Raw genomic sequence first — 11,198 nt, 5'->3', positions numbered from 1 at the left:
AATAAGAAATCAGATTGAGCAGGAGACGGGAGAAGGGATCCCTGAGCGTTGTTAAACACCCAAGGCCAGCCAGGCGCGGGCTCTGCTCGGCTCGCAGACTTCTTGTGGGTTTTCTTCTGTTTCTTTTGCTTCCTTCCCCAATACCCTAACCTCTCGTCTTTGTTTCATTTCCACTTTGGGAAGAGGGGGAAGACGACAAGAGGCAAATAAAAGAAAAAAAGGAAAAAAAAAGGGGGGGGGGGGGAGAGAAAAGGCTGTGACACGTTTTGAATTTTAAATCAATGACTGAAAAAGAATAAATTGTAAATTAATTTTTTTCTTTTTTTTTTTCTTTCTTTCTGAACAGAAGAAAGGCTAATCATTGAGAAAAGTAATAAGAACTTTCTCTTCGTGCTGCTGCTGCCCCGAGGACAGCTCGGCCTCTTTCCCGGCGCCTCGACAGGCACTCCCGGGGGGCTCTGCTCGGACCCCGAGGGGGGAACGGGGACAAATCCCGGCCCCCATTCCCGGCAGGGCATCCCGGTGCGGCGGCCGAGAGAGGGACAGAGGGACAGAGGGACAGCGGCTCCGGCCCTGCGGGGGCTCCGCCAGTGGGCAGGTAGCAGTGGCGGGGCTCCCTCCCCGCTTCTTGGCTTTTTGGTTTGGTTTTGTGTTGTTCCTTTATTTTCCTTTTTTTTTTTATTATTTTTTTTTTTTTATTTTCAGACGTTAAATTCTTTTGCAAACATTCATGCCTTAGGAAGGGCTGGAACAAAGCTCAGCTGCTCCAACCGGTCGGACAGGTAAGCAGACTTGTTGACACCGTTATGTTTGCAGCACGCATGCTCCTTCCCAAGTTTCCTGGTGCATTTTTCTATTCCACCTTATGAAACTTTCCTCCCACCCCCCCCACCCTTCTCCCCTCTCCTCCCCTCCCCTTCCCCTCCCCGCGCCTCCGCGGCTCTGCCCGGTGCGTGCGGTCCCGCTCCCCCGGACGGCAGCGCGGCCCCGTCGGGGCGGGCGGCGGGGCTGAGGCTCCGCTCCGTGCCCAGCCGTGCCCTCGCCATGCCCAGAGCCTTCCTGGTGAAGCGCCGCAGCCCGCAGCCCGCCGTGCGCAGCTGGGATGGGCTGCCCGACGAGGAGAGAGCCGACACCTACATCCCAGGTACGGCCCGGACGGACGGAGCCGGCGGGGTCCCGGCGCTCCGAGGAGCGGGAGACCCGGGGGAAGGGGGATTTACCGGGCCGGGGGAGCCCCGAGGGGGCGGGCAGCGGCTTTAGAGAGAGCTGGGTGAAATGCAGCGGAGGGGACAGCGCTCCGGGGGAAACATGCCCGGACAGCGGTGCCAGCCCCGCCGGGCAGCGAGTCCCACCCGGGGATGGGGAGCGGATCTGGGGGGGAATGAATGTCCCTGTGTGTGTGTGTGTGTGTCCAGGAAGGTGGGAAACCTCGTTTGCATGAGAAAGGTGGCTGGGGGAGGAGGAGGAGGAGAAGGAAGGACCCAGGGCGGGCGGGGTGGGGGTGATGTACTCCTGGCCTCCCCCTCTCCTCCTCCTGCCCTTGCCCGGGGTATAACGGGAAGGCGGCGGAGCTGGCTTGTTTGAACTTTGGGACCGTTCGTGTTTGAGTTTCCGATTGCAGCGTGAGCCGGGGATCCTCCCCCGCCGCCAGCGGCCCGCCCGCAGGTTAAACACCGCGGCCCGCCGGCTCCTGCCCGGCCCTGCCCGCGGTCCCCCCGCTTTATCGCATCCCCACCCCTCCGCAGGCGGCATCGGCTGCGTGCTGCTGGGCTACGAGGACAGCTGCAGCCTGGAGAGCAGCGGTAGCAGCAGCGGCGGCACCCGCGACGCCGAGCCCAGCGATCCCCCGACGCCGCAGGCTGCCCCCGGCGAGCTGGGCGCGGGCGGCGCCGTGCTGCTGGACCTGGCCGGCCAGCGGCCCGTGGTCAGGTCGAAAATCAAGGTAAATGCCTACACCCACACCCCAACCATCTCTGGGGTGACCCCTGCTCAAGGTCAAGGCCTGGCACTGCCCGGGGACACCAGGTGACAACAGTCCCGCACAGTGGTGACAGCAGCTGTCCCGCACACCGAGGTGAAGGCCAGCCCGCTGTGGGGTGGCAGCGGCAGGGAAAGCCCCGTAAGCGATGTGCCACAGTCTTCCAGCGCCCTTTGCCTTCTCTTATCCTTGCCCGGGATGTGCTGCCCCTGACCTGCTTGGCTCGGGTCCCACAGGAGCTCTGAACCAGCCGGGAAGGAGCAGCCCTGGCAGCACGGAGTCGTGCCCCACGGGGCGTGGGTGGATTGTGCTCCTCAGCGTGGGGCCTCCTTAAAGGCTGCCTGCTGGGCTGCGCTCAAACCTTCCCCAAGGAGGGCTGGGTGACCCTTCACGCTGCCCCCTGTCCCACCACGACCTATCAAGAGAGCAGATAAAGGTTCTCCTCCATTGCCACCTTGAGGCGGACCTGCAGGCTTGGGTGAGATGGAGCAATCATCTGCCCACGGACTTTGCTGAGGGGCAGGAGCTCTGGCTGCACAGCCAGCACAGCACTGCAGTGATTTCCCTCCCTCCCAAGGCTGGGAGAAGGCAAATGGTGCCTCAGATCCTCGTGGTACCTGAGAATCCAACACCGAGCGAGCTTCCGATCCCTCTGTGAGCATCCAGGGTGTCCCAGGCCACCCCAGCGCTAGGCAGGAGATGTGTTTACCACTGGTGGTTAACACCTCGTTAAACCCTGGCTGCCGCTGTGCGGGATGGAGCTGTAAAGATTACCATTGTCTGTGCCGGGCTGACAGCTTTTCTGTCGCCGCGTTCTGAGGTGCCATGATTGGGTTTCACCCCGATTATATGCAGCTGCTTGAGGTGGAGTCACAGCGGTGTTGCCCAACAGATTCTTCCCAGATGGCTCCCCCTCCAGTTTCACACCTCGTGGTTTCACAGCTGCCGGGTTTTTTTAATATTTCTTCACAATTTCGAGTAGCCTTGCTTCAGTAGTAAGCAGAGGAGGAGGACCGGGAAAAATATCTGGCTCTTCAGGAAAAAAGAAACCCCAGATGTATTCCTGTCCTTGTGAAAAGCCCGCCCTGCTGCTGTTTGACTTTAACCCACTTTGTATAATTTAACCTGGGCTGTTTGTGACTGTCACAGCAAAACCTTTCAGCAGAGCTGGGCTTTTCAGCCGATGGATGTGGTCCTGTCTGCTCTGCTGGCTTTCCCTCATCTCTGGCATCCAACAGGGGGCATGTCCATGGGTTCCACCAGGAATAATTAAACCAGCAGCGCAGTATTTACATTTTCCAGACATTCCAGATCTTCCCAGGAGCTGAATCATCAGTGTCTTCTTTAGTCAAGTTATGTCATGGTGCTGGCACAATGCTTTTGGTGCCAGGAGTGGGAATGAGATTACCCCCTAATGTCACTTTGCTATTAATTAACGAGACACCAACAGGGCGAGATTAGGGCCATTGTTTCAGTCTTTGCTGAGACAGCACAACGTGCCTGGGGTTTATCTCTCCAAAACCACCTTTTTTATCACTGCTGGCTGGTTTTTGAGGGACCTGGAGCAGTTGGAGGTGTGACTGGTGAAGGCAGCACATAAAACAGCTCTTTGGCACTAGAGAGGACTTCCCTTTCCATGCAGGGCATCAGCTGAGCGCAGGAGCAAGAAAGGTGCTCAAAGCCTAAGCCCTTGTGTTCATGGATGTACCTGGATAAGGGTTGCTACCCCTGGAAGGAAACCACTGCACAAAATTTGTTTTAACCCCTGAATCCAAGCTGGCCAGAGATGCCTCAGTCCCAAACTGTGCACAATAAATCCCCACTTGATCACAAAGAGGTTGTGAAGGTTTCACCCAGCGGGAAAATCCTCAGTGCGTTCACTTTTCATTTTTTAAATATACCCCTCCCCCCATTTTTTTTTTTTTTTAATTTTTAATGCCACAATAAGCCCTGCTTGTTTTGCTTTATTCCCCCTGCTGGTTCATCCCCATGCTCACACAGTCCTCCTCTCCCACTCCCCAGTTCACCACGGGCACCTGCACCGATGCTGCCCTGCACAGCTGCGAGCTGTGTGGCAAAGGATTCCGCCTGCAGAGGATGCTCAACCGGCACATCAAGTGCCACAGCCAGGTGAAGAGACACTTGTGCACCTTCTGTGGAAAAGGCTTCAACGACACCTTTGATCTGAAGAGGCATGTCCGGACCCATACTGGTGAGAATGGGATCCCTGGGGACCCGCGGGAGGCTCTGGGAGAAGGGGTGGGATGGGACAAGCACAAGGTGAGGGTGACCTGGTGAGATCATAACATGAGGGCCTGGTTAACAACATTTGCCAAAAATTGTGGGGATGCAGTGGAGAAAATGCGAAGACAGAGTGTGTGCGGTGTGGACAGAGAAAAGTCCTGGGAATGAAGAAATCCGAGTAGAACTATTGCAATCCCTGTGAAGCAGTGAGGGTGCAGGACCTGACATCCACACCTGGTGTAGACACAGCCCCGTGCTGCCATGCCTGGGGCAGTGAGGCTGGGATAACCCCCCCAATAACCCACCTGGGATAACAGCCCAGGATAACCCACCTGGGATAACCCCCCCAACAACACGCCTGGGATAACCCCCCCCCCCCCCCCCCAGATAACCTGCCTGGGATAGCGACCCAGGATAACCTGCCTGGTATAACCCCCCTGGACAACCTGACTGGGACAACTATCCATAACCTGCCTGGGATAACCCCCCCCCCCCCCCCCCCCCCAGATAACCTGCCTGGGATAACCCCCACGATAACCCACCTGGGATAACCCCCTTCCCCAATAACCTGCCTGGGATTACCCCCCAATAACTTGCCTGGGATAACCACCCCGGGACAGCAAATCGCTGCAGTTATCCGTGCAGGAGCTCCATGAAAACGCTTTGCCCTCTAGAGGCAACGAGCAGCAGTTTCCTGGGGATTTTGCTGTTGGGAGCTTTTCCAGCGGATTGCTGTGCAGGATGGTTTTTGAGGGACCTGGAGCAGTTGGAGGTGTGACTGGTGAAGGCAGAGCATAAAACAACTCTGGCACCAGAGAGGACGTCCCTTCTCCATCCAGGGTGTCAGCAGGAGCAAGAAAGGTGCTCAAAGCCTAAGTCCTTGTGTTCATGGACGTAGCCAGATAAGGGTTGCTACCCCTGCAAGGAAACCACTGCACAGAATTTGTTTTAACCCCTGAATCCAAGCTGGCCAGAGATGCCTCAGTCCCAAGCTGTGCACATTAAATCCCTCACTTGATTGCAAGGAGATTGTGAAGGTTTCACCCAGCAGGAAAATCTCGAATGCCTTCATTATTGAATGCTTTCTTCCCATCAGGATGGGATTCTGGCTTGACTTTGGAAATGTCTGGAGGAAGCAGAGTGTGGTTCATGCTGTGCCTCCCCCAGGCTGCAGGATGTGCTGTCTGTCTGCTGTGGGGTCAGTTCCTGAGTCCATCCCAAATCACAGTGGTTGTGTTTCTGTTGCCTCAAATCCAGCTCACTTTTCCCACAAGTTGTTACCCCAGTTTGGAGCAGGGAGAAGGCTGCCAGTTTGATTGGATTTTTATTTTTCCTTGGAAGCAATGGCTTAAATAAACATCCACCCCATCCTCTCCAAGGGCAATTCTTCCTGGTGGCCAGGCTGGCTGAGCTCAGCAGGCTTTGACTTTGCACTGTTGGTGGTGCATCCACCACATCTCACAGGCACATCCCATCTTCCCAGACGTGTGGTCACCCAATGGGAGCTGGAGATCATTTGGGCTTGCTCTGCAGAGCCTCTTTAACCAGGTGAACTGCTAGAAGTGACACAAGGATGTTTTTAGGCAGGAGCTGTTTCTTAGCAGTAGAGCCCCCAAACCAATGGCACCTGTTTGGATGGGAAGGCATTGCCTGGAGCCAATGTTTTGGGCTGTTTGGGTTTGTTTGCAAAGATTTCATGTGGGAAGGAGAGCTGCCACTGGGCTATGGAATCAGTGCTTCCAAAAGAAGCGATTTTTCAAGCTGTCTCCTCATTAGAGTCAAAAAATAAACCCAAGAAGGTCTCTGGTCAGAATAATTTAAAATGATTCCTAAATGACTTTAAATGATTCCTAAGTGATGAAGAGGTTCCCTCAGCCTTAATGGGCTGTGCCATCCCGGCATTGCCCTTTCTGTGTTGTGTTCCTGCCTGTGGAGTGCTGGAGCAGGCACCAAGGATGGTGGAGGTTTAAATTGCCTCAAATTAGCACAAAACTGCTTTTTGTGTGTGAATTCTAGTGAAGGTTTGGGCTTTCTCTCCAACTGCAGTTTAATGAATGGAAATTAAGCAATTTCACATCAGCAGGCATTAGGAAACTTCTGTCTTGATAGTTTAATCTGGTGCACTGGGATAACCTCTTTTAACTAAACCAAAATGCAGTTGAGATGCTGCTTATTGGAACTTCTAATTAGCTTGGATTTCTGGTGGATAGATCAGGTCCTGACTGGTAACTCCATGCAATCACAAAGTTACAACTGTCTGAGCAATCAGGTTTACCCATTTCTGCCTGGCTCACCATAGGGTCTTCCAGATTCTGGCATTCCACCTTCCCTGGGGAAAAGAGGGGTTTAGGCGACTCCTTTTATCAGTTTTAAGGGTGGTCTTTGCTTGGAAACTTACTAATCTAGTCTAGTAACTAGAATTCCTGCTGGTTTAGGTTCTTTCAAGTGTTGCTAAATCCTCAGCTCTTTAAGCACTGGGGGAGTTGTTAAATCAGCGTTGATTGGTGGTAAAATTGATTTTTGTGGTGTTGGTTGTCTGGGCTTTCAAATCACAAGCCAGTTTCTTCTCCCTCCTCTGGAAACACACAGAGTTATTTCTTTCATCTTCCTGCACTTCTCTAGAATTTGTAATCTCAGTCATCAAAACTGTATGGTATGAAAGTACTTGGGATTGCTGCTGTTCACTGAAGCCTTGTTAAACCAAGGAGAAAAATTAAAATTTTATCAAGACAGAAGTTTTCCTTCATTATAAAAGCTGAAATGGATAGTTTTGTCCAATCACAGGATTTCAAACAGTCAGGATAAAAATAAAAAGTTAAAAAAATATATATATAAAAAATAAAATAAGTTTTGCAGGAGTTGATGGTTGCTACCTTAGGACCGAACCACTGATGGGCATCTGTTATCCTCAGCACCTGCTGGGGATAACTCCTAGGTTTTCTATGCCTAAATCTATAAACCCATAGCCTAAAAGGAGGATGTTCTGTTTAGACAGGCAGCTCCTTGGGCTGCTGGATATCTCAGCAGCTGGTGTGCCAGAGCCTTGCTCTTGGCTGGCTGTAGGAAACCAGACACAGGTGACACAACAGGTGACACGACCTATTGTATTTGCCGGAACCCTCATGGCAGGGAGGAATGATGCATCTGACTCCATGCTCTCAGAAGGCTAAATGTTATATTATATTATATTATATTATATTATATTATATTATATTATATTATATTATATTATTATATCATATCATATCATATATCATAGTATGGTATAGTATGGTATATCATAGTGTAGTATATCATAGTATGGTATGGTATATCATAGTGTAGTATATCACATTATATTAATATCATACCATATCATACTATATTATATCACTATATTATACTATATTTCATTACATTACATTACATGATACAGAAAGGATATTTACTGAATATTAAAAAGATAATAATGAAAAATCATGACTCTTTCCAGAGTCCCAACATATCTTGGCCCTGATTGGCCAGCGAGGGAGAACAACTCACACCAAATCCAATGAAACAATCACCTGTGGGTAAACAATCTACATGTGAGCACAACACAAGAAAAGCAAATGAAACAATAATTGTTCTCCTTTTTCTCTGAGGCTTCTCAGCTTCCTAGGAGAAAAGCCCTGAGTAAAGGGACTTTTCAGGAACGCCACAGTAACCTCTGTCTTTCCCCCTGCAGGCATTCGTCCCTACAAGTGCGAGGTTTGCAACAAGGCCTTCACGCAGCGCTGCTCGCTGGAGTCGCACCTGCGGAAGATCCACGGCGTGCAGCAGCACTACGCCTACAAGCAGAGGAGGGACAAGCTGTACGTGTGCGAGGACTGCGGCTACACGGGCCCCACGCAGGAGGAGCTGTACCTGCACGTCAGCGGCGTCCACCCCGGCAGCGCCTTCCTGAAGAAAACCTCCAAAAAACTCGCAGCTGTTCTGCAAACCAAGCTCAGCCCCGTGCTGCAGAGGAACTCCAAAGAGGAGGGCAAGGACGAGTGACGCTCGCCGGCGCTCGGCGGGAATGAAGTTTACATGCAGGACTACGGATCTTATTTTTTTAAGAACTATTTTGAAAGAAACGCCTGAAATTATTAAAGGGATGCTTTTGTTAACGGGACTCTTGATGTTGGTAAAACCTCAGTTTGACAGAAATATTCCCATTCAGACTTTTTTTTTTTATTTTTATCTGGCCAATAAAAACGGAATGCTTGCAAAGGCTGTCGCCTCTCGGATGGCGTATTTACTGAACTGGCATTTGGGCAGCCTGTTTTCTGCCAGGTCTGAACACCCCTGACAAATGAGAGTTCACCTTTCCCCAAGTGTATTTTGTAAAGTGAATAACTGCTACCTCCCATGCAAATTACTTATGAGAGGTTTGGGTGGCAAGTGTTGGGTAAGAGTGCTGCTGGTACTCGGTTCTATGCAATGTTAATTGAAGTGCCTTAAGAGCAGGAGTGCATTGTATCATCCAGTGAGCTACAAAGTGCAAGTACCCTCAGCTCTGCCCCCTGTGCAGCCTGCTAACAATTCATGGAAGTGTGATCCAAGGTGAGTTGAAACTCTTCCCAAAGGATGCAGAATGTTTTCTTCTCAAAATTTCTCCACTATTATTCTAGAGCAGACTTTTGGTTGTGTTTTAAGTACTTGAAGCCATGAACTTACTTTTATCATGTTGATATACAAGTGAAATCTTAGCTCTGGTGTTCCTGGACTTGCTGCGCTCACTTGGAGGACTATTACCACGTCATTTTAATATGCACCAACAGCAACCCAGAAACCCAAAGAAAGCACTGTAATGACTTGAAATTAAGTATTTTCTGTCATGATGAAATGCAATTTTGTGCATATTTTATGGTGTGTGTTTGTTTTTGTTTTTTTTTTTTTTTTTTTGTCTTTTATATTCAAGTGCCTGTTCATTAATACAACAATGGAAAGGGGGATTGAGCCTGTGTCTGCTTGAGGAGATCAGTGCAAAGCTGCAGGCACCAATCTGGCTGCTCCTCTGTGACCACTCTAAGTGTAGAAGCCTCCTCCCACCTAAAATACCAAGTCAGGACTTTTACAGTCATTGCTGCTAAAATGAGATATTTTGAGCAACTTTGTAAGAATTGTAAAAAAATCTTTTCAACTTCAGTTTTTGTACAGGCACCTGCTTGAGTTTTTGTGGGGAAAGGATTTTAGGGGTCTTAACACCTTCCTAAGGATGTTAATGCTTTATTCAGCACAACTGTTGGTGCTTGAGACCTTGAAAATGAGGATAATAAAGTGATGCTACTGTGTTAAGAACAAACTTATCCAATATGTAGCAGGAAAGTTTGTAGAATACTTTAATAAATGGGAAAAGAAAACATCTGAGGTAAATGAGAAGATCCTGACTGCAGAAAGCTAAAGCTTGTACACTGACCCCCAGGCCTTGTAACTGAGCAGTGTAAAGGGAAGGTTGCTCACTCTGCAGTGGGATTAATGTTCACCTGACTGCATGGGATTTGTGTGCTCAGCTCTGCTGAAACCTCAGCCCTTCCCTGGCACAGCAGAGCTGGGGCTGAACCCTTCCTCTCCAGCGAGAGCCATGTTTTGTGTTGGTTTTTTGTTCCTCCTGCACCATGTGTTGCTTTGGCTCTCCCTCCAGTGTAAGTGCCACAGCACATCCCTGCTGACAGAAGCACAGGCACAGTGAGCTGGGCACAGAAAGGATTCACAACAAAAGAGAAAGGGAGCAGGTAGCAGGCCACAGGGAAAAAGCCATCCTGGATGGAGAGTGAAGCTCTGGATGGCAGAGCTGGACTAAGTGCCCTGGCTGCCCAGCAAGTTTTTCTGCAGAGGACAGACAGTGCCTGCAGCAGTGCCCTGGGCGCATCACTGTAACAGTCTGGCAGCTTCATTGAAACTGGTCACAAAGTGTCTCTGGGTTTGTGTGACACCGTGACAGGCACCTGCCAGTCCTGTTCCAGGACAAACCAGCCTGTGCTGCTCCAGCCACGCTCCACAGCTGAGCCAGGGCTGCCCAAGGCAGCAGCCAGGCTCTCAGAGGTGCCAGACACAGTGACTCCCAGCACTGCTGTTTTTGAAGGCTGTCTGCCTCCTCCTGGCTCCATGAGGTACAGACTCACTGGGACTGAGGGTCACAAACTGCCTTTGCTGGCAGCCTTCCTCAGGCACGGGGTTCTGGCTGATTTCCTTAAAGCTCGGGGGTTGGGCATGACTTCATTTGTAAGCTGCAGTGTTATTGTGAAAACTCACACATACAGGTCATACAAGACAAAGAGAATGAGGAAAAAACATTTTCAGAACAATACTGCTTGACACGATCAAGGCTTATTCTCTGCTTTACAGACTTGATTTTATGTGCTTCAAAAGTAAAAATTCTGTTTCAAAACATTTATTCACAAACTTATTTGAAAAAAAAAAAAAACCAACAAAAAACCAAAGAGAAACCTATAAAAAACAGTCCCCAAAACCCAACCAGCAGCTCTTCACCCCTCAGAAGGCTCTGCTTTGATACAGAAGCTCACTCAGTGGCACTGGGGATGGTTATACAGGATGGGCTCCTCGTGTGCTCAGGCCCACAGCAGAGCCAGGGGAGCTCAAGGCAGTGGCAGCACAGAGCTCCCAAGCCAAGGCACACAGCCCATCTCTCAGTGCTTTTCTGTGGGCTGGGTGTAAAACACCTGCAGGAGGAGCCACTGGCAGCAGCCAACATTCCCACCTCTCAGAACACCCGCTGGAAATTTCTGGGAGTGTTGGCTCCAATTCTGCTCCTCTCTTGCTGAGCCACTTCTGCTAAGTGGCCACTTTGCTGTACTGTTCTAAATGAGAACTAATGAGGACTTTCACTGTAACTCAGCACAGGTTTTCCAGCTGTAGCTGGAAGAAAAACCACAAATAAAAACCACAAAGAAAAACCACAAATAATATAATAATAATAAACCACAAAAAATAACAACTTGTTATTATGATA

General features: G+C 50.2%; 1 protein-coding gene across 1 annotated transcript; it reads left to right on the top strand.

Moving 5' to 3' along the window:
* The first annotated feature begins 908 nt into the window (after positions 1 to 908).
* On the top strand, positions 909 to 8,239 carry OVOL2 (ovo like zinc finger 2). The gene is made up of 4 exons (XM_054290528.1): positions 909 to 1,144; positions 1,746 to 1,942; positions 4,001 to 4,190; positions 7,929 to 8,239. The coding sequence occupies exons 1-4, from the start codon at positions 1,045 to 1,047 to the stop codon at positions 8,237 to 8,239; spliced, it is 798 nt and encodes a 265-aa protein (XP_054146503.1). The 5' UTR covers positions 909 to 1,044.
* Positions 8,240 to 11,198: the final 2,959 nt, after the last annotated feature.

The sequence above is a fragment of the Melozone crissalis genome, unplaced genomic scaffold (genome assembly GCF_028551555.1).
Source record: "Melozone crissalis strain CALT ecotype California unplaced genomic scaffold, PUWL_Pcris_2 ptg000081l_1, whole genome shotgun sequence".
NCBI lineage: Eukaryota > Metazoa > Chordata > Aves > Passeriformes > Passerellidae > Melozone > Melozone crissalis.
Note: the sequence above shows the minus strand (reverse complement) of the source record. Positions and strands in the feature narration are given on the sequence as shown.

Excerpts from the sequence above, each read along its gene's own strand:
- OVOL2 (XM_054290528.1), top strand. The coding sequence starts at position 1,045 with ATGCCCAGAGCCTTCCTGGTGAAGCGCCGCAGCCCGCAGCCCGCCGTG. Across the intron at positions 1,943-4,000 it reads TGGTCAGGTCGAAAATCAAG|TTCACCACGGGCACCTGCAC; the intron begins GTAAATGCCTAC and ends CCCACTCCCCAG. Across the intron at positions 4,191-7,928 it reads GCATGTCCGGACCCATACTG|GCATTCGTCCCTACAAGTGC; the intron begins GTGAGAATGGGA and ends TTCCCCCTGCAG.